Source organism: Sander vitreus, chromosome 9 (assembly GCF_031162955.1).
Source record: "Sander vitreus isolate 19-12246 chromosome 9, sanVit1, whole genome shotgun sequence".
NCBI lineage: Eukaryota > Metazoa > Chordata > Actinopteri > Perciformes > Percidae > Sander > Sander vitreus.
This window is the reverse complement of record NC_135863.1, coordinates 9,020,497-9,046,580: the sequence shown is the minus strand read 5'-3', so window position 1 is coordinate 9,046,580 and position 26,084 is coordinate 9,020,497. Positions and strand designations below refer to the sequence as shown.

Below are 26,084 nucleotides of genomic sequence, written 5' to 3'. Positions count from 1 at the left end.
TTATATATATATATATATATATATATATATATATATATATATATATATATATATATATATATATATATATATATATATATATATATATATATACACACACACACACACACCTTCCAAGAGAATCCATAATGTAAGTGTTTCCCCAGGGCTGCCCTCATATAGGATTTTCTGTTATTTTGCTGACTCTGTGTGTGTGTGTGTGTGTGTGTGTGTGTGTGTGTGTGTGTGTGTGTGTGTTGACAACAGCCCTTTCCCTGCATTGGCACAGACTCAGCTCAGTCCGGGCGACCTGGCATTAGGCTGCAACACACACAGAAACAAACACAGCGAGACCTACTACACACACACCCCTCACACCTTGTTAATTAGCTCAGCGGTGGGACTGGAGGCCCCTGCAGACAGCATTCTGTTTGGCAGAGCAGGTTAGCTCGGCACAGGAGAAAGATACAAAAAGACTGAAATATTATCGAGCAGATAATATATCCCAATTAATTGATTTTTAATGAAATATTACTGTGACAACATCATCATATCCTGTGATAGTTTTCCAAATGAATTATTCAAAGCACAATGTAATTAAAAACTAACAAAATTAGCTATTGAAGTTTTAGTTTTAAAATGTGTGAAACGGTTTGTCTGATGTAATGCATAACTTTGATAATAATTATTATTGTTTCTGTGCACCACAATATGTTTTACCAAGGACAACCTTGTCAACATGAGGTCATTTAAACAGAACATATAGGAAATTATAGGTAATGATATTATACCAGTGTAGATATTTCATTGTTAGTGCCAGCTCATGGCGGATTTCTTTTGTCCTGATTAATACAGTTGCCACAAATAGATTCTTAATCTCTGGACTGGACTATGGGTTGATTGATTGATTGGTTATATATTACTGGTTATTGTAGCTAATATTCTTAGTAAAATGGTATGGGATTCAGACAAATTATTTTGTGAATCTGTCTACAATATTATCTACAATAACTCAACAATAATTTGGCAAAAAACAGACACACCATGGTGAGGGATGACAGAAGCCTCTTGTTTTCTTCTTCTGACAGCCTGATGCCCCATATAACTACTATACTATAGATCAGAATTATTAGTCATTTTGTTTTAACCCTGACTGTTTAGACTCAGCACGATCCAGAAACACAAAGACAGAGAATGAGGTGTGCACTGGGACCCCATGTGGATAGCAGCCACGGTGGGACATCCAGTATTCTCCATCTGGTTCCAACTAACCGTTCAGCCAAAATCAGCTCTGAGGCCAGAGAAGAAGTGGGACACACTGTGACCTTAATTCCTCAGGCTCAAGATCATTTTTTATTCAGAAATTAAATGTCCGCACAAATGTTGGTTTTGCTCTGTGTCCCCATGCACATATGGTTTAATCACAGCATCAAATCTCAACCTACTGCAGGCACTATGGTAAACTGTGAGAAACCTAAACAGATAGACAACGAGACTTAAATATATAAATAAATATAAATATATGGGATCATCTTGAGTTGCCTCAGTGCATCGCTCTCAGTCCCACAGTGGCTGCTATAAATGACAGTAATTAGGGATGCTCCATACAAATTAGTGGCCTATATATTATTCTCAGATAAAAGAAAAAATTAAATTGTTACAATATTGTAATTTCAGATGATAATTAAGCCCAATAACATGGAGCCTTTTCTTACAATAGCTGCAGGTATTCTATAAGTGTAATCAGGACACAGACAGACAGATTCATATTAGGTTCAATGTTGCGTGTAAGCACTTTAAGGGAGAAAAAGAGAAAGTAGAATGTCAGAGAAAAAAAAAAGACATTTCTTCTGTTAACTACGACTTGTTACCAACATTGTACTAAGAGTGGAAAAACAAACTGGTAAATTCAAAACTTAGTGCTTCATAGATTTCTTCATGAATTTCTTAACAGACTTAATTATTACTTAACTTAAATTACAGCTATTGGGATGTAGCCATGGTGTCTTAAGAAAAGGCAAGAAAGTTGTTTCAAGTGAACCACGATTCTTAGAAAATTAGTCTGGTCAGCGATGCAGAAGTAAACTGGGACCAGTGAGGAACAGACTCCTAAACACAGAGAACTCCAACTTTAATAGTCAGCCCACATTGATTTTCTCATTATTATCTAGCCTTTTTTGTAAGCTTTTAAATTTTAAATAGATTGAATAGATATTTTATAATAACATAAAGGCGAGGATTGTTGTTGTAGAATTCATAGCAAAATGTCATAGCAATCCATCCAGTAGTTGTTCAGATATTTCAATCTAAACCAAAGTGCTGGAATAACAGAACAACATTGCCATCTCTACAACCACGCCACTAGCATGGCTTAACAAATCGAGAACATGTTTTGGGAACTCTTACTTTCTTTGGTTTAGAAACAGCTTTTTTGACACACAAGGATACATGAAAATTACATACTATACATGTCTTGTAATCCTGTTTCCCTGCCAATATGTTTACATTCAATCATGCTTGACTATCCTTGTTTTTTATGCTAGATGATCACGTATAACAGGTCAAAGAGCCAGCAGAGAGAGAGAGAGCAGCACAGCCACACAGATAGTAAAGCAAGAAAAGAAACTTAAGCTAAAGATCATATCATCAACAGACAGACAGTAGGGTCAGTTAGAGATACAAGGCAATCAGCCTTATCAATGGAGACACACTAACCTCTTCTCCTGCTCTCTGCCACCCTCACACTGCCTGCCAACACACAGATGGCTGCCATGAAAAGTTAGGACTTAGTAAAAGCAGATGGAGAGGAGTGAAAGAAGGTTTCTTACAGACAAACACTATCCACATCCCATTTAATTCCTGCAGGAAATAAATGGTGCATCCTCTCTGCCCGAATTGAGCATTTTTGTTTTTATTTCCCTTTCCTCTTTCTTTTGCCAGAGAGCAATCTACTAACAGATGCCTCTTTGGAGGAAGGGAAGGAGGGTAGGTCAACACAAACTCCTGCCTCCTCACCACCTCCACCTGCCTGTCTCTCTCATTTGAGTGGGAGAAAAGGTGAGAGGTTGGACAGGAATTGCACCCCTTGCTAACGCTGTCGGTGAAAGCGCCGAAGAACAGCATCCTCTGGCGCAAAGAGCAAAATAAAAATAGACCTGGGTTAAATGTAGTGACACAGCCAAATGTGGAATAAAGATGCTTCACTAACCTCTGAACAGGTACATTTTGTCACAAGCTCAGGGAGCAAAGCAGAAGGGAGATAGAAAGGACACAAAAGAATTGAGCAAAAAAGGGAAAGGACAGGTAGAGGTGACAAGTGAGGTGAGGTGAATGGTGAGACAAAACAAACAGCCGTCTTGAAGAATCAGACAGGTAAACGTAAACAATCCTCCGAAAGGATGATGGACGAGATGAAGAGATGAGACAAAAAGTGAAGCGACATAGTTGCTGTGGCATAAGTAAGATGAATAAAATGTCTTTGCTAAAACATGCGGCAGATTCATCCCAGACATGTTGGGAGTGTCATTAGTTTTCGGTCATAAAGTATTGGACAAATAAAACATTTGATCTGATAATGGAGCTCAATGAAAAGATAACCAAAGTGATTACTATTCATCCAATTCTAAATTGGGAGGATTTTTTTTTGGAGGAAATTTTGGGAGCCTGGGTAGCTCACCAGGTGAGTGCATGCCCATATGCAGAGGCTCAGTCCTCGCCGCAGCAGCCGTGGGTTCGGTTCTGACCTGCAGCCCTTTGCTGCATGTCATTTCCCCTTTCTCTCACCTTTCATATCTAAGCTGTCCTATCAAATAAAGGCCTATAATGCCAAACACATTTTTTTTTTTTTTTTTTTAAATAAAGAATTCCCTGGGAAACTGTGATGAGCTTTTTTCACTATTTTAAGTCAATTAATCCAAAAAATAATCAACAGATTAAAACGGTAATGAAAATAATCATTCTCTGCACCCCTAGTGTCCAAACATGTTTTTAAAAAACATCTTGAAGTCATAAATACCAGCAATGCAGTCAGATTTCTACTTCTCAAGTGCGGGTGTGAGAGAGGTTGGACAAGGACAAACAGACGGAATTTATAGAGCAGCTGGAGGCTTACAGAGAAGTCTACTGCACTGCAGATCGACTCTTCTGTCCCTCAGTATTAGTTTTAAACCTGATTTAGCGAAGCGTGGAGGAGAGATCATTGTGTCAGGCCTAATTTCCCCTTCGTTGCCACCAGACAGCTTTCTGCACTCCTCTGCCACATCTACCAGCGTGCGATGACTCACCGCTGTGGCTGGCAATTTTATAGCAAGACTTCACTGTGGATGTTTAGTAGTTTCTTTCATGAATGTGAGTTTATATGATCAGTCAAGCTCCAATATGGTGTTTCAATTCATCTATATTAATTCAATTGAGTTTCTCCTTCCATTTGTCAGAACAGATTTTTGACACAAAAGAAGCACAACTAAAAGCTTATTTCTGCACACTTATTCTCTATACTTATCTCTGTCAACGACTCAATTCACCTGTCTGCATCATCACCATTAACTGTCAGGACAAATACATGACTTCCAGGGGGATCAGGGGATAGTGAAATACTTTCCCTTTGCGGACAACATATGGTGAAGTTAAAAAAACTTACAAATGATTCAGAGCTTTCAATGCATCTCATGGTCTTCATTCAATGGAGTTGGCTCAGGAGGCATCACGTGACCTAAATGTGAACTTTTGGTCTCGTGATAAGAAATGGTCATACGCGGGGGATAGAGCGTAAACCCTTGTCTGAAAATGATAAACAACACTTTAAGGGTTCCTACTAACAATAATGTTTTATTATCGATTGATTTGCAGATTATTCTTTCTTTTCTAGTCTATAAAAAGTCAGGGAATAGAGAACAAATCCCATTATAATATCCCAGTGGTGGCAAGAGCATCAGCAAATATTCACATTTCAGAACCTGAAAACAGAGAATGTTTAGCATTTTTACAACCCGGCCACAATTCAAGTCATTTTTTAAGCAAAAATGCCAAACATTATCTGGATCCAGCTTGTAAAAGGTGAGGATTTGTTGCTTTTCTCGGTTTGTTTGTTTGTTTGTATATATATATATATATATATATATATATATATATATATATATATATATATATATATAAATAAGTGAATATCTTTGGGTTTTGGACTGTTTGACTGCAATTTGAACACAAACTGGGACATTTCTGCCATCTTATAAATAAAACAAAAATCATCAAAAAAAACAGAAGTCAGTCAATAAACGTATGTATAAAGATGAAACACATCAGACCCTGATCTTACTCGATATGCAGTATCCTGGTGGTGATTCAGTGTGTGTCTATTATGAAGAGAAAGATTGCTACAATCATAAATGACAAATCCAGCACCCCCAAATTGTCGGCAAAGCCCACAAAGCCAAATGTGTCAACAAAAACACTAAAGCACTAAAACCAGAGCCTGCACTTTAGTGATGACAAACTGAAACCAACAATCACATCACCGCCAACTTGATAACAGAATTACACCCTGTATTTAATGACTAAAGCAGCATTAGAAACAACACTGTGCAGAGCTTATTCTCTTAAAGCGATAAACAGGTTGCTGGGTGAGCGCGTGCTCGAGCCTTCAGTGAATGGGACCGAACGAGAGAAATAGTGAGACAGCAGACACAATAGACAGGAGGGCTGTGTGTGTGTGTGTGTGTGTGTGTGTGTGTGTGTGTGTGTGTGTGTGTGTGTGTGTGTGTGTGTGTGTGTGAGTGTGTGAGAGAGAGAAACCCAGGCTATCAGCTCCCCATTGTCCTAGCCTGAATGTGCTTTTGTCACTGCAGCATACAGCCACAGTCCAGTCCACTCTAGGACAACGTGCCAGGCGGGCATCACTTCCCAGCCCTGGCATGACCAGCTGTGTGAGAGTGCACGCAGCATGGCTGCAAACACTCTCACAATACACGTTGACGTCCGTACACAGCTAGAGATTGACACACTAGAGATGAGCATGTATGCAGCAGTGCAGCTGTGAATTAAGACTAAGAATTAAGTAGTCTAACACTTCAATTTACTGTATCTGAGGAGAGACGGAGGACAAATTTTCCCTCTCATTTTTACACTCAGTTTACTATCACATACGAAGCTGGAATGAGGATAAATGTTGCCATTTTTGCTTGAAAAGTAACCTAATAATAATAATAAATCAAATTTATATACAGTAGCCCTTTTCTAGGTACTCAAAGTCAACGTCGATAGTTAGAGCCTGGGCTAGCTGGCCGGGCTTTGGAAAGCCAGTTCGAATAGGTGCGTTTGTTGTCTTAAAACAACTAATCGATTAGCAAAATTGTCACTGATTTTGACCAACACTCCACCTTTAATTTAAATGATGTAAAACTGAGACAAACAGCAAATGCTCATATTTAGAAGCTGTAACAGGCAAATATTACGCATTTTAGCTTGATAAATGACTTAAATGATCAACTGATTATCAAAACTGTTGGAGATTAGTTTTCTTTATTGACTAATTGCTCCAGCTCTACTTATCTGATATCTGTCATATGACTAATATAAGGAAAAAACGATCAGACGGCATTTTAATTGTTTTCTTGATTAACCAATTAATCGTTTGGATCAATAGAATATCCCAAAATAGTGAAAAATACAGATCATGATTTTCAGAGGACGTATTCAAATTGCTTGTTTTGTCCGACTAACTGTCCAAAACCAAAAGATATTCAGTTCACAGTGATGTAAAAAAAAAAAAGAGAAAAGCAGCAAATCCTCCTATTTGAGAAGCAAATCTAATCTATTATTACAATTGTTGCAGATTAATTTGCTGTCCATTGGTTAATTTACTAATCTTTTCAGCGTTGGTCTATGAATAATGTAGGAAAAAGATTTTCCAGTTTTTTTAACCAAAAGATTATGATTCTATTCAAGGTTTCTCTCCTCGTGGCTGTGGCCGATTCCTTTTTAATTAAAGTAATCTCAAATCGAAATCACCCTCAATGCTGATATTAAGCAAATCAACAAAATCATTTTCTTTCACCTCTCCTTATCATGCTTGGCACTTCAGAGCATAACAAGAACCAGTAACCCAGAAACAGATCACAGACCATTCTGCCCCAGGATCCTCCCATCTGTCATGAGGAGATCTTGGCTGGGATCATTCACAACCTCAGGCACAGGTCATGGTTTACACAAGGTACACAATTTCACAGCAGGCCTGTTGTCACCTCAACTTTTAGACGCATAATGTTAACTGCACTTGAAAACTCTTGCGCTGTAAATCAAGAGCTTTGAATTGAAAGTATTAAGAGTTTTGTTTGTGTTTTCATTATGTAACAGGTTAGATTTACTGTTTCCTGCCTCGTATTTCCTGCCTTTGGGTTCTGCCCTGCTTGGCAAAGCAGAGGGGAGGCCTTGTAGCACTCCAGCCTACATATGAGAAGCTACACATGTATAATTAATATCTGTCATTGGCACCATATAATGGGTTGTAGGACAGCCAATAGGGGAGGAGGGAGGCCGGAGTAAGTAGTAAAAAGATCCCTATCGTTTGGCGGGGTTGGCTCCGTTGGTAGAGCAGGCGCCGGGTGCACGTATGTGGAGGTTTACTCCTCGACGCAGCGGCCGCGGGTCTGACTCTGACCTGCGGCCCTTTGCTGCATGTCATTCCCCCTCTCTCTCCCCCTGTCCTGTGAAAATAAAGGCCTAAAAATGCCCCAAAAAAAATCATCTTTAAAAAAAAAAAAATGAAAAAAAGATCTGTAGGTCAAAGAGAGGGAAAGAGGAGTCATCAGGTAAGTATGGTTTCAGAAAGCATTTCTATTAATTTTGCTGTGATAGCATCACTATCTTGCAGAACAAACATTTCACCATTTGACTAAGACAAAAAACAAAAAAACAACCAGGGAATCGTAGCATAATTGTCCACCGGCTGTCAAATCCTGGGTTTGAAATTCAAAATGACCACCACTTAGCACATCCAAAATAAAAACATGTTAACACAGGCATCTGAAAATATCCATGCTTTACATTACATTAAGTGCTTTTACAGACTGTCCAACTCCCCATCTACATTATCATCAATGTAAATTTGTACTACTGTGAATCCAGTAAACATGTCACACAGTGTTGTGACACTGTTGAACTTTTTTATTTATTTATCATAATTGTTGGCATAGAATGCTCGCATCTAGCCCAGAGCTCACTCAGGCGACATAATCTCCAAGACAATTTTATGGCAATCAATGTAATATTTGTTGAGACTCATAACTAAATTACCATTTATAGAGCCACACAACTATGGTAGGTAAAAAAAACATTTCTTTATCTCAGCAGCATTAAGGCATAATCAATAAAGCAAAAAGCTTATGGAATTTACAAAATTAGAGCAAAGCATCTTTATTCAAGCCAAAATGTTCTTCTAGGTTGAGATCTAACTTGTAGTCTTAGTATAATCATACCTTTGGATATGCATTACTACTGAGCCTCAACAGACAGACACTAGAAAACAGCCTTTGGGCAGTGAATGACAATCGATCGTCAAGAACACTTCTCTTTCTTTAATTATATTGCTTCCCCCCCCACCCTTCTCTCCATCCCACTCATCCTGATTCACTTTCTGAGCGTTCAGCAAGGAAAAGGTCTATCTCCTGTTGAAGACAAGGCACCAGAGAGAGAACTCAACTCCTGCCATTGAGGCATGCAGAGAGAGAAAAACAACACCGGCATACAGGCCATTGTAGCATAAGAAGACAGCTGTGCTGCAGTGTGAAGATGCAAATACTGTTGCTAATGTTATAACTGTTTGGATATTAACCGTCTATCAGACAGTTAAAAGGGGAATTCCAGTCTGGTTGCTTTGGTGCAACCGGACAGTTTGCACCTCCTAAAAGTGATGCAATAAAGCGTGTGCCCACCTCAAAACCCTAAACTCACCAAAATGATCGTTCCTACTTTTCGCTTTTGAAGATATTTTACCCAATAAAATATTGGTAGAATCAAGCAAAGTGGAATCATACTACTGGCTGACAAATGATATACAATCTGTATTTTTCAAAGATGATTTCTATCACATTCTACTGCATTTGATAGCATACAGTAGAGAGTGACAGGAAATGCTGAGAGAAAGGAAATAAGGGATATTGTGGTCGTAGACAAGTAGGCTGCAGTGAAACCCCCAATATGTATTTTTACCATAAAGGTTTGAGGCATATTCACATTCGTAATTGAATATCTGTGTTTTGAGTGTTCTTCAAAATGTAAGCATGTTTTACTCCATTGTTAACAAACATTACTGATATCTGAAAACATTAACAATTTAGGTTGTTGTTAAGTGTCATATTAAAAGACCTTTCAGTTAATTTGAATGCGTGGGGCCTATCTGGTAAAGATATGCCCGTTATGATACTGCACGGTTATTAAGGCACCACTGCAGTGTTGTCAATTCAAAATACTACAGCAAGATACTACATTTCAATTCAAGATAGCATAAAACTGAGTCATCATATAAAAAACCCAGATAGATAAACAACTTCTTATCAAAAGCTCTGTTTAATCTGATCCCTCCTGAGTAGAGGTTGTTTACAAGACCTGGACCAGGGTGTCTCAAATGTGAGTACTATTCTCCAGTAGAGGCAAACAAATACCTGCCATACCTCGAAGAATTGGCATAGGATATCTAGGACATAATATTTGGAGGCATGAGCAGCTCTCTCCATCTAACCTAGAAACCCCATCATGGGACTCATGATCTTTGATCTCCAGCAGTAAACCCATAACTGGTTCTGATTCAGTTTTTAGGCTTGCTGAAAAGTCAGTGTTTTCACTTTTCCAAGGTATAATTAGGTATCAGCAACTTTGATGAGGTATTAGCCACTTTCAGGTTAGCTTAGCTCAGTATTAAGTAACAAAACATTGCAGTACAGAAATGCCAAAGATATAAAAAGATCATTTCTAAACAGTCCACAGGAAAGCACTGGTGAGTTTTTGTCAACTGTAAAATGTCCAGTCTAATACATCATTAGCAGGTTTTTTAAACTCTCAAATATTAGTATGGATAGAAGCCTCAGAAATCATGTATTGGCAGGGCTCAAGTCATAGGTTCACGTGAAGAGTGTTATTTAGTCGCACAAGAACTGACAGACCAAAAATCCCCCATCCAGCTCCAAAAATGACTCTAAGTTAGCATCAGAAGACAGAAATATCCCCCGAGTGGGAGCCAGTGTCAAATTAATGTACATGTCAGTAGGACTAATATCAAAATTCTGTCCGATAAAACACTATCCCAGCTTGGCAGATGATGCTAACTCTGAATTCATCTATGGAAAGATATTTTGGTTTGTGAAAGTAAACACTGGTCTACTAAAGTTTAAATTCTGGATTTACGTTATATTTTAAGCTCATGCATTTACTTGTCTCTCGTTAAGTTTCTCGTCCAATGTCAGCTCAATTTCCTTCCGTTCATATGTCAAACAAACGTGTCTACTAACGTTACTGCTGCCAGTTTCATTTCAACAATGTCACAGCCATGCATGACCAACTCGATATTTTTAATAGCTTAGCATTAGCTCAGTCTTTCGAGCCAATTTCTGAATTATATTAGTGTAACAGAATTAGGTAAAAAGAAGACAAGGAATAATGCATTACCTGTATAGACTTTTCCAATAGCGTTTATTGTACATTTTCCATCCCCAGTCCTTTCGGTAGCCACAGCCCGACACTTGAATGCACCCTAAGCGGTGTGATCATAGTAGTAGAAATTTCACCAGGCAGTTTCAGTGTGCGCGCAAATGCCCGCCCAGCTCGATGCTGATTGGCTAATCAGTCCGTCCATCAGAGAGAAACGCGTAGTAGACATAGCAACCATGAAAAGGCGGATCTTAACGAGAATACTAGCAGCCTATTGGGTATTTGTTTCCAGGACGACGCCCACAAAATACAGAACGTATAAATGAAATGTAAGGGACCTAAAGGACGTGGCCTCTGTATGCCTTTTATTTCTGGGAAAAGAGACAAAGGGTAAGCAAAGTTTAGTAATATATGTATATATATGTATATATATACATAGCTACATACATACATAGCTACATACATACATACATACATACATACATACATACATACATACATACATACATACATACATACATACATACATACATACATACATATATAGCTATACACACATTAAACATCCACACAGCACAGGTGTGTTCAGTTATTCTGGTTGTTCAAGGCTGCTCAGTGTTGTTGAAGGTGGGCCAGAACTTCACAAATCTTCATCTAATGTTACCAATAAGAACGATAAAGGTGTCACTTGTTCTGACCGTACTGTCATAGGTGCAACAAAGCAAACAAGAGACTCTGGAAGATGTCAATTAATCACAGTCCATACTCACCCACACAGTCCTGGGAAGAGGTTTAATCAGACAGATTAACTGAAAACGCCTATGTGGGTGTTGAGAGCGTTTAAACTTACTCAAAGACCTATATGTCAATGCAAACACAGTCATGTAGGCTTCATGCAGACAGTCTGTTTTGTTGTTTTTATCCTGAAACTGCTTTATCAAATTGTTAGTTTTTTTTGTTAAAGATTATTTCTTTGGGCTTTTCCACCTTTAATTTTTGACAGGACAGCTAGGTGAGAAAGGGGGAAGATATGCTAGAAATCATCACAGGTTGGACTTGAACCCTGGACCTCTGCGTTGAGGCACAAACCTCTCAGTATCTATGCACCTGCTCTACCCACGGAACCAACCCTGCCACAATTTAGTTGTTTTGATCTGAATTCAAAAGCCAAAGCAGGGACAACCGTGTGCCATCTGTTGCAATCCTATGTAACAATGTTTATCCGTATTTTCCCTGTTAAATAAACTAACATAAATTAAAAAAAAAGGTTTTACACTTATTCAAAATATTTTTTTATGGCTGCACCATTCCATCAAATAGAAATATTACACGTCTTGTGCATCATTCTGTATATTTCCCACACATTCAGCCTGGCATACTATATTTTGTATAGTTGGAAACTTTGGGAGAATTTAACACTAGAATTAAAATAACGTTGTGTGTGTTTGTCTGCATATCATGTGTTTGTAATGACTAACCTGCTGGTGGTTAAGTGAGGTTTTAAGGATTAAAAAGGCAGCGTCAGGAGAATATAAGGAACAAAACTTTCTTCTCAATCAATGCTCATCTATCATATTGACTTCTCTATATCTGAGCAGTCAGGCCTCTTAGGACACTAAATAAACCCTGTTATTTACCACCAATACAGAAAGACGTGCATATACCTTTTGCATACAGTTACAACAGCTGTAATTTATAAACACAACACCATCTCTTGTTTGTTTTGTGTCTTTGGGAAAGACTTGTCCTTCAGCCACGCTTTACTAAGAAATGTACCTCACTACCTCACCATTAAAAGTTATAAAACATAGCTGCAGTATTGCTTTCTTTTATAATGCCACATTCAGTCTGAATAATTGTACTTATACTAATGATTTGTGGTCGATATTTCTGGCCAAGAAAAATGCATCCTTCTTGCTGGCTATAAAGAAATGTATGAATGACCACTCATATACAAGCAGAAAGCAGTAAAGAAGCATGTCATTTACACACATCCAAGTTAGCATTAATATTGTGATTTGCAGGTCATAGTAGGACCTACAAAATGAAATATAGTAATTTAAATGCTGTCAAAATAGATTTCAGATTAATTTATTTGTCATAGTTCCATGTGTACTTGCATACATAAAGAAAATAAAAAAAAACTATTCACCAGCCACTTGCAGTGCAACAGAAAAAGAAAACAATCATACAGACGTACGTAAGAATACATAGACTAAAATATAGAAAACCAGATAAACATTTTTTAAAAACAGTTGACTGTACAGTGTGTTAAAGTTTTGTAGTACATATATGTTAAAAAGGTAGTAGCGCAAAATAAGGGGTTTGACCTGCAATTCACCAAATGTATGCATATGATAGAATTGCAGCTTGAAGGATAGTAAGAGCATGTCCATACTTGTACAGCATACATTTCAGGGGATGAGTGACAGGGAAATATGTACCTCCAGGCCAACCTCCTTATCCGTATCAGATAAGATGGTTAAGATGCTGACAGTAGTCCTGGAGGAAGCTAGGGCAGCAGCACTGGTGAGGTGCATGTTGATTGATAGTGAGATAGCGATAAATAAATCAGTTTTCTCCATCAGTCCTTCAATGAAGCCTGTAACATGCATATGGTGCAGTGCAGGGTGTCATCGCCTTGGCATCAACCGCTGAGTCTGTACTGGTGTCTCAGCAGACAGCACAAGACAAGGTTGTTTCTATCCCTTAAGCCCTACTGCAGATCTCTCTCAGTGCTGTGCTTCACACATGGAGCCCTTACATAATGACTTTGTAACAAAAGAAAAAAATAAGATTGATTATGAATCAGAATTAGGAAACTGGAAGTTATTTTTTTAAGATTATTTTTTGGGGCTTTTTCCCCTTCTATTTCAGAGTGACAGTGGATAGACAGGAAAGGTGGGAGAGAGATGGGGGATGACACGCAGCAAAGGGCTGCAGATCAGATTCAACCTGTGCTGCTGCAAAGGCCTCAGCCTACATGGGGCGCACACTCTTACTGGGTGAGCTAGAGGTCGCCCCAAGTGGAAGTTGTTTTAGCATCCATGCATCGACAAGTAGTGTAAAAGAGCATCAACATTGGATAAAGACTTGTTGATAATAAAGGCAAGCCTCAAAAACTGATCAGCGGTGTTTTATGCTATTTGGCATAAATAATAAAGGAAAATACAGTAGCTCGATTTTGTGCAAAGGTATGGACATTTTGTTGTATTTGGTTCAACCAGCAACCATGTAGTGGATTTAGATGAAGTAGTTTGTGCTGAATATCTCTGCAAAAACTTACAGATTAAGTTTTTTTTAGACTAAGGACTTTTAAAATGTATAAATGTGGGCATTTTTTTTTATCTATGTGGGTACATGCAACTGGTGTCTTGGTCTTGGCGCTGAGAGCCCTGACACAAGCACAGCTGTTACTCATTGCTTCCAGCTTCACATGTAGTTTCAGGTGCTCTTGCACATCAAAGACGTGAGTAGAGAGAGGCCTCTGCTGGAGGTGTCGATGCTTGATGTGATGCAATATTAAAATCAAGACAGAGTGCAGCAGAAGAAAATGCCAGACAGTGAGGTAGCATAGCACAAGGTTATAGCAAGAATACATTTCCTGTGAAGTAATTGAGATGGTTAGATTAGATTATCAACATCCACCTTCAGACTTGCATTGAGCTGCAGCCAGGAAGACAACATTTTTTCCACAAAGTCACAAGGCAAGACATCTAAGTTATCTATGAGTGTTTGAATTAATAAAAGACATAAACAAATTATCTAGAGTATTACTTATCCATATGTTAAGTGTAAGATCACATACAGGAGGGTGAAATGCAAGCTGGGTCGGTATATACAAACTCTATCTTTCTGTAAACAGCCTGTTGGCAGTGTCCCTCGCTTCCATCTGCTTGTACACAAATGAAACGGAGAATGAGCCTTTAATCCATGGTAAAAAATCTTCCAAATAAAATCAAATGAGCTGTTGAATTATGTATCATCAGTGCCCGTCACCTGTTGGTGTTCCTATTCTTATCCTGCGGGAGTGTTGCTTCATACACCAGCTGATACGCTCTCATTTGTCTCCCTCTAAAGGTCCTTTGTGATCACGTTTCATTCATCGCATCAATACACTGTAAACAATTTATTGTGACAACGATTTTCATTATTTCATCTAGATTTCGCAGATGCCAGATGAAGGGCTTACACGGCTGGGTCAATTCACAGCTGTGTGAGCCTTCTTTTGATTGTCTAATTAAGCATGTTAAGAACAAATTTATAGAAAATTTAATAGGAATCAAACTGAAAAAGAGTTTCATAAGACAAAGTGCTGTGCTTGTCCTCTGATGAAAGCAGGCTATGATTGTTGTGTTATTTCCTGTTTTGAACTCAAATTCTGCATGTTCATTTTTGCAGAGGTTACTGAGCCTCTATTCAACTTGGAAGATGGTAAGAGCAAAATGTATCTACTGAATGAGCCCAATGTGTACACCCACATGCTCTGAATCACCCTTCCTCCTGTGTGTCTGTGTGTTTCTGCCTCTCATCGGCTCCCTGCAGGCTGGCTGATTAAAGCTGCCAAGACAGAAGATGGCCTTCACTGCTGACAAAGCACATACACAGTTTTGGATCAAGAAAAAGAAGCTGACTTTCCCCTCAGGGGTCCTCTCATCTCCCCGGGAGATCCAGTGTGTACATCCAGCTGTGGTAATAAGGGTTTTGTGCCTTGTCTCAGTGATATAACTGCATTTTGCTGGCTGTCCCTCTGTGTCAGGTGTCTGCCCTCTGTGGGCTTGTTGGCCTGCAGGGACATGATTAGGGATACTGCTTACTGCTCATGTCTGTGAACCATCAGGACTCCTTTTCATATATATATATATATATATATATATATATATATATATATATATATATATATATATATATATATATATATATATATATATATATATATATAAAATATCACCAAGAAAAGAGAGAAAGTGGCAAGAACATATATTTATATATTGTGTTACTGACCTGCCAAGGGACTATGGGCGGAAAATAGCACTTGTGCTACAACCTAGTACAATGCATCTCTCCTTGTTCTTATACAAGGCTAATGTTAACTTGTGCATTGTCCCTGTTTAAATAAAATGAATCAATGTAACATTATTATATAGTATAGTAAATGTTGTGATCTCACCTGATTCACAAAAACAAGATGCATGACTACAATTGAACGTTTTACACACATTTTACATTGGAGCTTCACCCCTCGCTCATTTGGGAAGTTGTAATTAGGGAGCACACTTCATTCACTCTCTATCCAGATGGACCATAAGTTGGTTTCTCTTATCTTAAGCCTGCCATGTCATGCGCTGGGGAACATCACAGCAGGTTTACTTTCTAAATTGTCTGAACTAGACAGCAGTTTCTGCACACACTTAAGGGCCTAGGAGCAGGAGGCCAAAGAGACAATAGTATAGAAAAAGAAGAAAGTTTCCAAATTGCAAAACTTTTAATTGTCAAATTGGGACCAAAGCTTGCCAGTTAAAGGTTTTGCAAAGAGACTGTGTGCAGAAACTCTTTTCTCTTGAGCTTTTAGACATCAAACTCAGACAACCTTGTAAACACAAGGGGGCGCACTGACTCTACTCTATTGACTAAACTTTCAACATGACCCAGTCAACTTCTCAGTGTGGCATGTATCTCTTGGTCAGTGTTTTTCAATTTAAAATACCAAGGGCTTGATACTTCCTCTTTTCATGGTGCTGTAGTGGGGGAGTTGTTGACCCTTGAGTGCTTGTGTTTACCTGACTGTTTGGTAGTCCCAGTCATTTCAACCAGATCCTGTTATCATTATTGCATTGACACAAGTGCACTAATGAGCGCTTTTCCTCTAATTGGACCATGACACAATAGGAAAATACCACAGGCGTGATATGGTCCATCAGCACTTCCAACCACAAAATGCCCACAGTGCAGACCAGCCCTAAATTATAAAAGTACATAAACACAGTGTTCAGTCTTGTATAGTAAAAAGGAATCCTGCCTTTTGTCCCCCTATAATGAAACAAGCCCTACAGTAATTCTGTCAACTTTAGAACAAATCACAGCTAAATGTAGTTAATCTATATGTGAAAAAATCTTGTAGAAATACTGTAAAGTACTAGACAGACAGACATACAGACAGACAGACAGACAGACAGACAGACAGATACCTCCATATTCTTTAAACAGAATAAAACAGGCCTGTGCCACACTAAAACTCACATAATAACTGTAATTGCTGTAGTGGTGAATATATTCAGGAACAAACAGGGTCGATAAACAGGTTGCCATAAGGTCATACTGTACTGAAGGGTTAGTGCATATAGCCAACAGTAACCAGGTTACTTAAGTGCACGTAAACTCATTGACTAAATACCATAACAGAAAATATTTGTTCATGACAGAAACCTAAAATATAGTTACAGTCAATAGCCCACATACAACGCCCCTCTCAGCAGTAAAAAGTAACTACAGTAAGTGCATTTATTCAAGTACTGTGCTTAAGTACAATCTTGAAGTACTTGTACTTGAGTATTTCCTTTTTATGCTACTTTAAGCTTCTAGTCTGACACATTTCATTTACTCCACTACATTCATTTAACAGTGATACTTTTCAGACATATATTTTTTACATACAAAACAGATATGATCAGTTTATAAGATATGCATTATTATTGATTAATCTGATCAAAAGTATATAAAGCAGTAGGAATTAGCTCCACTTTATTAGCTCTTACATAAAAGTACTGCTGTCATGTTCATGCATCAATAATATGATAATATACAGTAAAACTGACGGGGCTTATTCTGCCTAATGAATTCTTTTTCTGTTGATACTTAAAGTACATTTTGCTGATAATATGTACTTTTTACTATTTTTTATGTGTTACGTCCCTATCGTGTCTACGGGGCAAAGGACGCTAACAATTAAATAAACCCGGGGAAAAACCAAGGGAAAGGCAGAACAGTTCAAGATTATTTGTACTAAAAAATACTTTTACTTGTAATTTTGTATTTTTATAGTGTAGAAAATCATTCTTCATCATCTTTCTTTTTGCACCCTTTTTCTCTCAAAGAGTGAACAATAAAACAACCTGCTGACCGTTGAAGTGAAAGAAATTACACGACTGTCCATGTGGTACTGATTTGACTTCACTCATTTTGTGACTGAATAGCAAGTCAACCAATTTTGTTTTTCTGTTGCTCAGAAGTATGTGAAGTCAGCCGTCTGTCTGGCACAGATGTGTGTTGATGTGCTTCCAGCTGTTTGTGGGGAATCATGATGTCTGGACCTATGGTCAGGTCTGGTCTGGTCTGGACTGGAGGATCCTCCCTACAGCCTGTGAGATCATCACACTTTTAATTAGACCGGATCCACCAATTAACAGGAAGTCAGCTGGTCTCGCTCAGCCTTTTAAAAGCAGCCGAGGCAAACCTTCAACAGGATTCTGACAGAGGCTCAGACAAGGTAGGTTACCTTTTATTTCCTCTTTTCTCTCTTAGGATTTTCAGTCCTTATCATGAATGCCCTCTGATTTATTTATTTTTGTGTGTCTCATGCTTAGTTTCAAATTTACAGAAGGATGTCTTCCACTGTACTTTGTGCTGTTGTTTTGCTGGCGTGTGTCTTCACATTTAGTGCTGCTCAAAGTAAGTATTATGTGTGTGTTTTCTGTTCTTGTACTCATTCATGTTTACTCTGTTAATAATTAATACGAGAGGTATGTCTCTGTATTTGTCACTACTTCAGAAATCAATTTCTGGTACAGTGGTATTATTTACACACTATGTCCTCAAGTAGACAATGTTTTGGGACAGAAGATAATGCAAAATGTAAAAGCACAGATGCCATTATGTCTCTCTCTGACACTTTTTTGTTTCCATGTGCTCTTTCTCATAAACAGCGAGCTGTAAAGGTCGATGTGGTGCTGAGTACTACAGGGGTTACATGTGCCAGTGTGATTATAGCTGCCTGACTTATGGAGAGTGCTGCAAAGACTTTGAATCCCAATGCACCACAAGTGAGAGTTTTATAATCATCAAACGTTTTTATGTCAATTTATTACAAATTTTCCTAATCCCCATCCATGAAGAGAGCTACCATTCATATACTGCCTGAATGTTCCATATGAATAACAAAATAATTATGTATATCCCTGTGTAGTCTTATTGTACGAGTCTGATGTGTTTGTGTGCAACAGAAAACTCATGTAAAGGACGGTGTGGAGAAGGCTTCAAAAGAGGCCGGCTGTGTAGCTGTGACTCTGACTGCGCTAAGTACGAACAGTGTTGTTCAGATCACAAGATGCACTGTGATGCAGAAGGTAAGCCTGGTCCAACAAAGTCAGCGTGATTGTGTTATTTGTATTGTATTTGTATATGTGTTTTTCTGCATGTTAACCTCGACAGATGTCATTCACAGTTTCACACTCAGTAACATTACCATGATATTTGCTGTCCTGATTAACTTTAAAGTGGTCACACATCTTAGGAGTCTTCTTTGGATATTTGGTGGTCATGATGGTTATACATGATCAGCAAATACAGTGATGGTCGTGTGACAGCATGACTGCATGTTAAAGTCAGCCCTCACCTTTCTCTGTTGCACTGTCATGCAACAATTATCATTTCAGATTAGTATTTGTGCATGAGTGGTGAAGTGAAGCCAGGATTAATCTGACATGGCATGTCCACCAGCATGCGGAGTAGCATGCAATGCATGCAGTAATCTGCACAAATGCATTGGGTTAAATTTGACAATATTTTCTGTCTCGGTTAATTACCACAGAAGAAATCAATGGAGCCGCCTTTGCAACAGCACCAGTGAAGACTAATTCATGCAATAATGTAAATGATAACAAACCAAAAGGTATATTTAAATTGACAATTAGGTTGATTTCTCTCCACATTTTGAGTAATTTAGGATTTAAGGCAAACTGTTTTTTACAGGGTTAACTCTCAAACCTTTATTCGTGAATATTTCCACAGAGCTGACTCTGAATGAAGGAACAGAGCCTTCTACATTCAGCGAGGAAAACAATGCAGGTGACTATGCTTTTGAAATATACTCAAGAAAGCTCCAAATCTTTATTTCACATCTTGAATAACTGCTACTCCAATGACAGAAACTAATGCGCATTACCTAAATGATCATCATGAGCTGAACTCAGTGGATTTAATAAGGCATATGTCAGGAAGACGGCAGGAATATGTTTACGGGTGACTGTCACACTGTGGCTCTGCTGCTGTGGTTTGCTTTGGGGGCCAAGCCAAAAGCACAAGACCCACTGGCCAAAAGAAACACAAGGAAGCAGTGTTGCCTGAGTGTGTAGGAGGGTTACGGGCACAGGCTCAGTCACAAGAGAGGAAAGCACAAAATGAAGCCAAGAAAGGATGACAGAACATTTTCTTGGGTGTTTTAATTCACTAGTTGGCTTGGAATAGTTTTGTGGGTGGAGATTCTCTTGCATCCGTGTTACTTCTCTCTCAGGAGGAAGACATGTCGTGACATTTCCGTCTGGAATGTCAAGACATTCAGAATCAGTGATGTACATGCTCAGAAAACAAATGCCATAAAAATAGAGATAGTATTAATAACAAAATTAACAAAAGAAATTCTTAACATTTATATTTGACTTTGCCTTATTTGCTCACAGATGACCATTTGATTCCACTGGTCAGTCCAACATCATATCCACAAGATGATCCCAGTGATGGTGAGCAATGATGTGCATGGATAATAAATCTAGCTAAACGTTTTTCCCCCAGTAAAGTTTCACGAGTGTGACAACCAGGTGTGCACCTTTTCTCACTTTTCCTCTAGATATGTACAGCCAGATTTTTCCCAATGATGAGTTTTCCAACAATAAAGTGGAGGACCCGGAGGCAAGCACTAGCGGCTATTTATCGTCTACAGCTGACCTACCGGATCAAATTTCTACTGAACCCACCCAAAGTCCAGACACTCTGGAGTTCAGTACAGAGTCATTTACAGTCTTCTCTCAGAAACAAACGACTCTCTCAGATATCGAAACAACACAGGCCGATGACAGCCCCTCCACCCTTTACCCCATCATCGAGGAAGCCCCCACTGAGAACACAGGTATGTGATGTCCAGGGATTACCTGGCAGGCACAAATAGATGGGTGGCAAATTAAGGGAAAAACACAAAGAACCCAAGTAAAATAGTGTTAAACCACAAACTGCCAGAATAACTTCAAAGCTCCTCTGCATATATTCTCAAATACTATTACTATTAACTATACAGGAAGATAAACACCATTATTCCAAAAAAGATATTCCCCTCATTCCCTCATGTTTTGATGATGGTGGCAGAGAGCGCTGTCTTACATCTCGATCCAAAATCTCCTATAGGTCTCCAATTCTAGTGACTACAAAGGCCATACTACATTAAAATACCTTAATTCTTTATTAAAATCATTGTTTAAAAGAAATCCCTTTTCTTCCTCTCACTACTCCTATTCTAACTAAACTTTGTTTTTTTTTAAATAGCCACATTAGCCACTAGAAGGTTTTCTAGTGGCTAATGTCTTATACTTGTCTTTGATTTGAGCAATTCATATTTCCACTGTACAGTGATGTTTTACGACAGGTTTAAATAATTGCATTTTGAATTATTCTCCATATGTATTTGTTACATGTATGTTTATCTACTAATTTTTTCACATTTTTCCTTTACTTTGCCACCTGTACAGCTGTCATTAATTCAATAATTCATTAACATGCTTCTTACTACCGTTGAATTCATAATCATGTTTGTCCTCCTCCAGATGCCAGTGATCCTACCATCTCATCCGAGACAGGAACAACTCTCCCTCAGCCCACAACAGCAGCTGATCATGTCTCCCGCCAGCCTAGTCCAACCTCAGGACCCCAAACTGAGTATTCTCCTACAGCCGACACCCCAGAGCTCCAGACAGCGGGGCAGGCAAAGGTACAGCCTGAAAGTGACATTTTTCCCGATGATGACATTCTTCCACATGATCCGACAGTAGCCTCCTCTGATGAGCCAGCTGTTACAACCATACCCTTCAACACAGCCTCCTACACACCTGTGGCCCCAGTATCCCCAAGAGCCACACAGGGCCCTTTTACAGTCCTGGAAAACTCTCAGGTCACCACCATCTCTGCCTCAACGCTGGACCTGACACTCAACCCAGAGGCAACCACTTTAAACGCCGGGCCAGATGATATTGGAAAAAACACAGACAGCGTCACAATAGGCCCTCCATCTTCTCTGGCACACCTTGAAGATCTTTCCACCAGTGTTTCTCCTGCAGGGTCCGGGGACTTGCCAGAGCTTGAAGCCCCGATGACCCAAATTCCCTCATCCACAGAAGCAGTGCAGGATGACATGACAGATGAAGTTACAGCAGGAGTAACCACTAAACCACTAAATGTCACTCCAGACCCAACCAAACCCACAACACCTGAAGCCACCTTAAAACCCCAGGACAAACCTGACCCATACAACCCATTGCCAGTTAAACCAACTCCGGCTAAACCTACCCTGGCTAAACCCAGCTCCAAACCTGAGACTAAGCCTCTGGACACTGCACAAACTCTCAACATAGATAATTCCGGAAACTACCAAGCAGGTAAGAAATGTTATTACCATTGGTCTGGATTCTCAACACAACATCCAGTGAAAACAAATAGCCTGAAGGATTAATTCTGTGACTCTGAAATGGAAAATTGCAGTGCGAGTATCAAAATTCCATTCCCGTAGTCTCTGCTGATATCTAATTTATTTTACGTGAGTCTAACACTATTGCAAAAATGGAGGCCTCTAGTTTCTGGGACATATTTATTATTGCTCTCAGCCTGCCTATGAGCTTGGTTGTTTTTTCATTATGACTCTGGGTGAACAGAGCTTCCTTCAAAGCGTAGCTACAATATATTAAATGACAATAGTGGCTGTTTTCCCACTCTAAATAAATTAAACACTCCTTTAAAATTGAAATAAAGCTCAAATACTTAAAAGAATGGAAACAAGTCCTTAAAGCTCCTGGAGCACAACAGTACATATAACACCCAGTAACTCAGTCTGTGATTGCATGGTTTCTTTGTCTCATTGCTTGTTTATCCAAACAGTTGGTTTTTCCTCACAAAATGTCTTTTTTTTTCTCAGATGACAGCAACGATACAAATCTGTGTAGTGGGCGGCCGGTCAGTGCAGTCACTACGCTGAGGAACGGCACAATCGTGGTTTTCAGAGGTTAGTGCCAGCCAGGCAGCTGATCCAAGAATGGTAACACACATTAAGCCAAATACCAGTTAATTAACATACAAGAAAGCAGTGATGGAAAGTATATTTTCTCAAGAACTCAACATAACAACCGTTTTGAGGTGTGAGGATGTTTTCCATTGTTTTTTTTATGATACTCTATACATCTACGTCACCACATTTCATAGGGAAATTTGGCACTTTATTTTTTCTTCACTACATTTATCTGACAAGTATAGTTAGTTACTTTTGAAATAAAGATTTTACATTAAAAGAAAACTATGAGTTTTTAAAATACAATACATTGTGTACGAGTTGTTAGGGGTTCCATCAAAAAGTGATTTCCATTTAAACAGTGTGAAGAGATAAAATAAAAAAATCTATCCAATTAATTATCTCACAACCCCTCAGATTTACCTTGTGATCCTTTCTTGGGGGCCCGGCCCCTAGGTTGGATACCACTGGACTAAAGTATTTAAAGTCTATACAAAAAATAGTTGAAACTAGCTGCACCTGGACCAGCTAAAACAGTGAAATGCTACATACATGTTGATGTATCAGTAATTTAATAAATAATAATATCACAAGGACCATTGTTTTACATCAAGAGTACTTTTACTTTTGATACTTTAAGTACATTAAGCTGATAACACTTCTGTACTTTTACAATTTTGAATGCAGGACTTTTACCTATGATGGAGTAGCCTTACATTGTTGTATTGGTACTTTTAAGTAAATTATTTGAATACTTCTTCCACCACTGCAAGAGTATGAAAACTACAAAAAATAATGACCTGAGTTATCTAAAAATCTAAACAAACAATGTATATCACCATGACAATATAATACATAATTCACACAAATTAAAATATACAACAAACTTTGAAGTTACTCTGATGGTAATCCTTTAAGTGATTGGACCACACTAATGTAGAAATGTTATTGTTTTTTAGGACACTACTTCTGGATTCTGGACAGACACATGGTGCCTGGTCCGGCTCGCGGCATCACACAAGTGTGGGGCGTCCCTTCCCCCATTGACACTGTGTTCACCCGCTGCAACTGCCAAGGCAAAACATACATTTTCAGGGTACATTTACTCATCTCATCCAAACCAATGAGTGCATTCGACAAATCTAAATTAGAGGGATTTTATTACGGAGACCCATCGGACTATATCAGGGTGCATTTCTGCTGTTAAATACACAGTCGTGGCTCTTCTTTGATGCCACATTCCCTCTTGAGCCCTCCTTATTTTCTAAGGTTTTAATGTTTTGGGTTGTGATCTTTGCAGGGATCCCAATACTGGAGATTTGAAAATGATGTGTTGGACCCTAACTATCCAAAGGTCATTGATACGGGCTTTGATGGGCTTCGGGGCCACATCACAGCTGCTCTGTCTGTGCCTCAGTACCGTAGGAGGAGAGAGTCAGTTTACTTCTTCAAGAGAGGTGATAAACTGCTGTTACAGAGTCAAGCTAATTATTTTCTTTATTGCATTTGTCTTAATGTATTTTTTCCACAGTATAAAAGTATTTAAATACTGTGTTTATCATGCATATGTTCTTGACTGATTCTTCCAGGGGGATTTGTTCAGAAATATTCCTACCAGTTTGGCACCAGTCCAACATGTGGCAGGAAAGTCCAGAATGCCGTTTACACAGCCCACAACCGAATGGCTCGACAAGCAGGTAATCCAATAATTAAAAATCCATACAGGACAAGAACTATTTTAACCTGTATTACATAGATTCATCTCAACAATGACATGGATTGCATTTTATTTTCCTAATTTGTGTGGTCCTGTGTAAATGTAACCATAATGAGTGTACTGGGTGTTTGCTGAGCATTTTAACAGATTTACTTGAACTTACATAAACGTATTTTATTTGAGTTACAACACATGCAGTTCTCTGAAAACGTGACTCATGCTTTTGTGGAGGTGAAAGGGGCATTGAGGTTCAACTTGTAAATAACTGACAATGGGAAATAAGTTGCCTGTGTACAGTTATTGGGACTGTAACTGTTAAGGGTTGTGATATTTAACAAAATAATGTCAAAAATATTACATAAATAACCATTATGTGAATTCCCTCATTTTACTCTTTTGTTTCCAGTGTCTCTTCTAGGGGCAGCTGTCAACATCAGGACATCTTGGAGAGGTTTCCCCTCCACCATCACAGCTGCTGTGTCCATCCCGAGCAACAGAGAGCCAGAGGGATACAAATACTACGTCTTCTCAAGATGTAAGTCATCCATACACACCTGTGCTCTAGTCATATCTCTCTTTTGAACAGATTTTGGGAGTGGATTTAGTTTTATTTTAAGATTTTTTTTCTTTAAAATCAGTCTAATACTAAAGAAATTTGTTGGAAAATAAAGTTTTCAAGCTCTATCTTCTGCACATCAAGACCCAAATGTAGTCATTAAAGAAGAAAAAAAACAACAACTCCTTGCCTTATTTTGGATTAGCGCCCCACAATTCTTGGTTACTGAAATAAAAAGTAAAACTGGTCTATAAAGATGTCTTCCTTTACAATATTTAATTGCTAATCTTCAAAAGAACACCCTTCAATTGTCTGCACTAAGACTTGTTAGCTTCATTCACATCATGTCTGACATGCCTAATGAGGACCATGTGTGTCAGGGTGTGGTGGGGTATTAGGCAGATGTTAAGGTCATTAAGGGTGGTGTCCATTCACCTATGGCTTAAACAGAGTAACCACAGTAATAGATTCCATTTTAATTATTATAGCTACAGTTTGAAGAATACTGTGATTCCCCTTCTGAGTAAACGATTTCACTCAGTTTAATCATCAGGAGGCATTTAGTGTCTAGTTGTTTGTCATTCAAGAAACATTACAGCTTTTCAGATTCATGTCCTTGTAGCCAAAAGCTGTCCAAGTTAAGGTCCTGAAAACTCTGAGGTCAGGACCGTTGGCAGATGCAAGAGATTCTGTTGTATGCCACTTTTCATGTTCACTAAAATGGAAACTGGCATTAACATGGATAAAAAGTACATCCTGAATACCATGTATTAATTAAAATGCTTAAGCAACCATTCTGTTTCTTTTGCAGCCAAATCCTACAATGTGAGGCTGGATAGTAAACATCCTGTCATTGCTACTCCTGCAGCCAACGCGTCACCTGAGAGCAACAACTTTTTCAAATGCCAAAAGACAGTCTGATGAAAGAAAGTGGT

At 38.7% G+C, this 26,084-nt stretch overlaps 3 protein-coding genes across 5 annotated transcripts in view; 2 read left to right on the top strand and 1 right to left on the bottom strand.

Moving 5' to 3' along the window:
• fcho1 (FCH and mu domain containing endocytic adaptor 1) overlaps positions 1–10,744 on the bottom strand; it is a 58,127-nt gene extending 47,383 nt beyond the window's left edge. Inside the window, exons 1-2 of one of the 3 annotated variants that reach the window (XM_078258587.1) lie at positions 10,636–10,733; positions 2,695–2,727 (exon numbers count right to left, since the gene is read on the bottom strand). The gene's annotated coding sequence lies outside the window, so the exon portion shown is untranslated. Of the gene's footprint in view, positions 1–357; positions 446–2,694; positions 2,728–10,635 lie in introns of those variants that run through there. The other 2 variants (XM_078258586.1, XM_078258588.1) reach the window with 2 other exon arrangements.
• Positions 1–26,084, top strand: part of arpc5b (actin related protein 2/3 complex, subunit 5B) — a 174,358-nt gene that overhangs the window by 48,190 nt on the left and 100,084 nt on the right. The gene's annotated exons all lie outside the window — the stretch shown is intronic.
• prg4b (proteoglycan 4b) lies at positions 18,205–26,076 on the top strand. The gene is made up of 13 exons (XM_078258585.1): positions 18,205–18,285; positions 18,540–18,656; positions 18,837–18,959; positions 19,624–19,680; positions 20,292–20,351; positions 20,459–20,737; positions 21,426–22,253; positions 22,787–22,873; positions 23,836–23,972; positions 24,177–24,333; positions 24,466–24,573; positions 25,000–25,128; positions 25,961–26,076. Exons 1-13 carry the CDS (start codon positions 18,219–18,221, stop codon positions 26,068–26,070), a joined length of 2,259 nt encoding a protein of 752 aa, XP_078114711.1. The 5' UTR covers positions 18,205–18,218; the 3' UTR covers positions 26,071–26,076.

What these genes read in the sequence shown, in the direction of transcription:
- prg4b (XM_078258585.1), top strand. Translation starts at nt 18,219, where the DNA reads ATGTCTTCCACTGTACTTTGTGCTGTTGTTTTGCTGGCGTGTGTCTTC. An exon ending in CAGCGAGGAAAACAATGCAG is followed by an intron (nt 19,681 to 20,291) that starts GTGACTATGCTT and finishes ATTTGCTCACAG; the next exon opens with ATGACCATTTGATTCCACTG. An exon ending in TTCCGGAAACTACCAAGCAG is followed by an intron (nt 22,254 to 22,786) that starts GTAAGAAATGTT and finishes TTTTTTTCTCAG; the next exon opens with ATGACAGCAACGATACAAAT.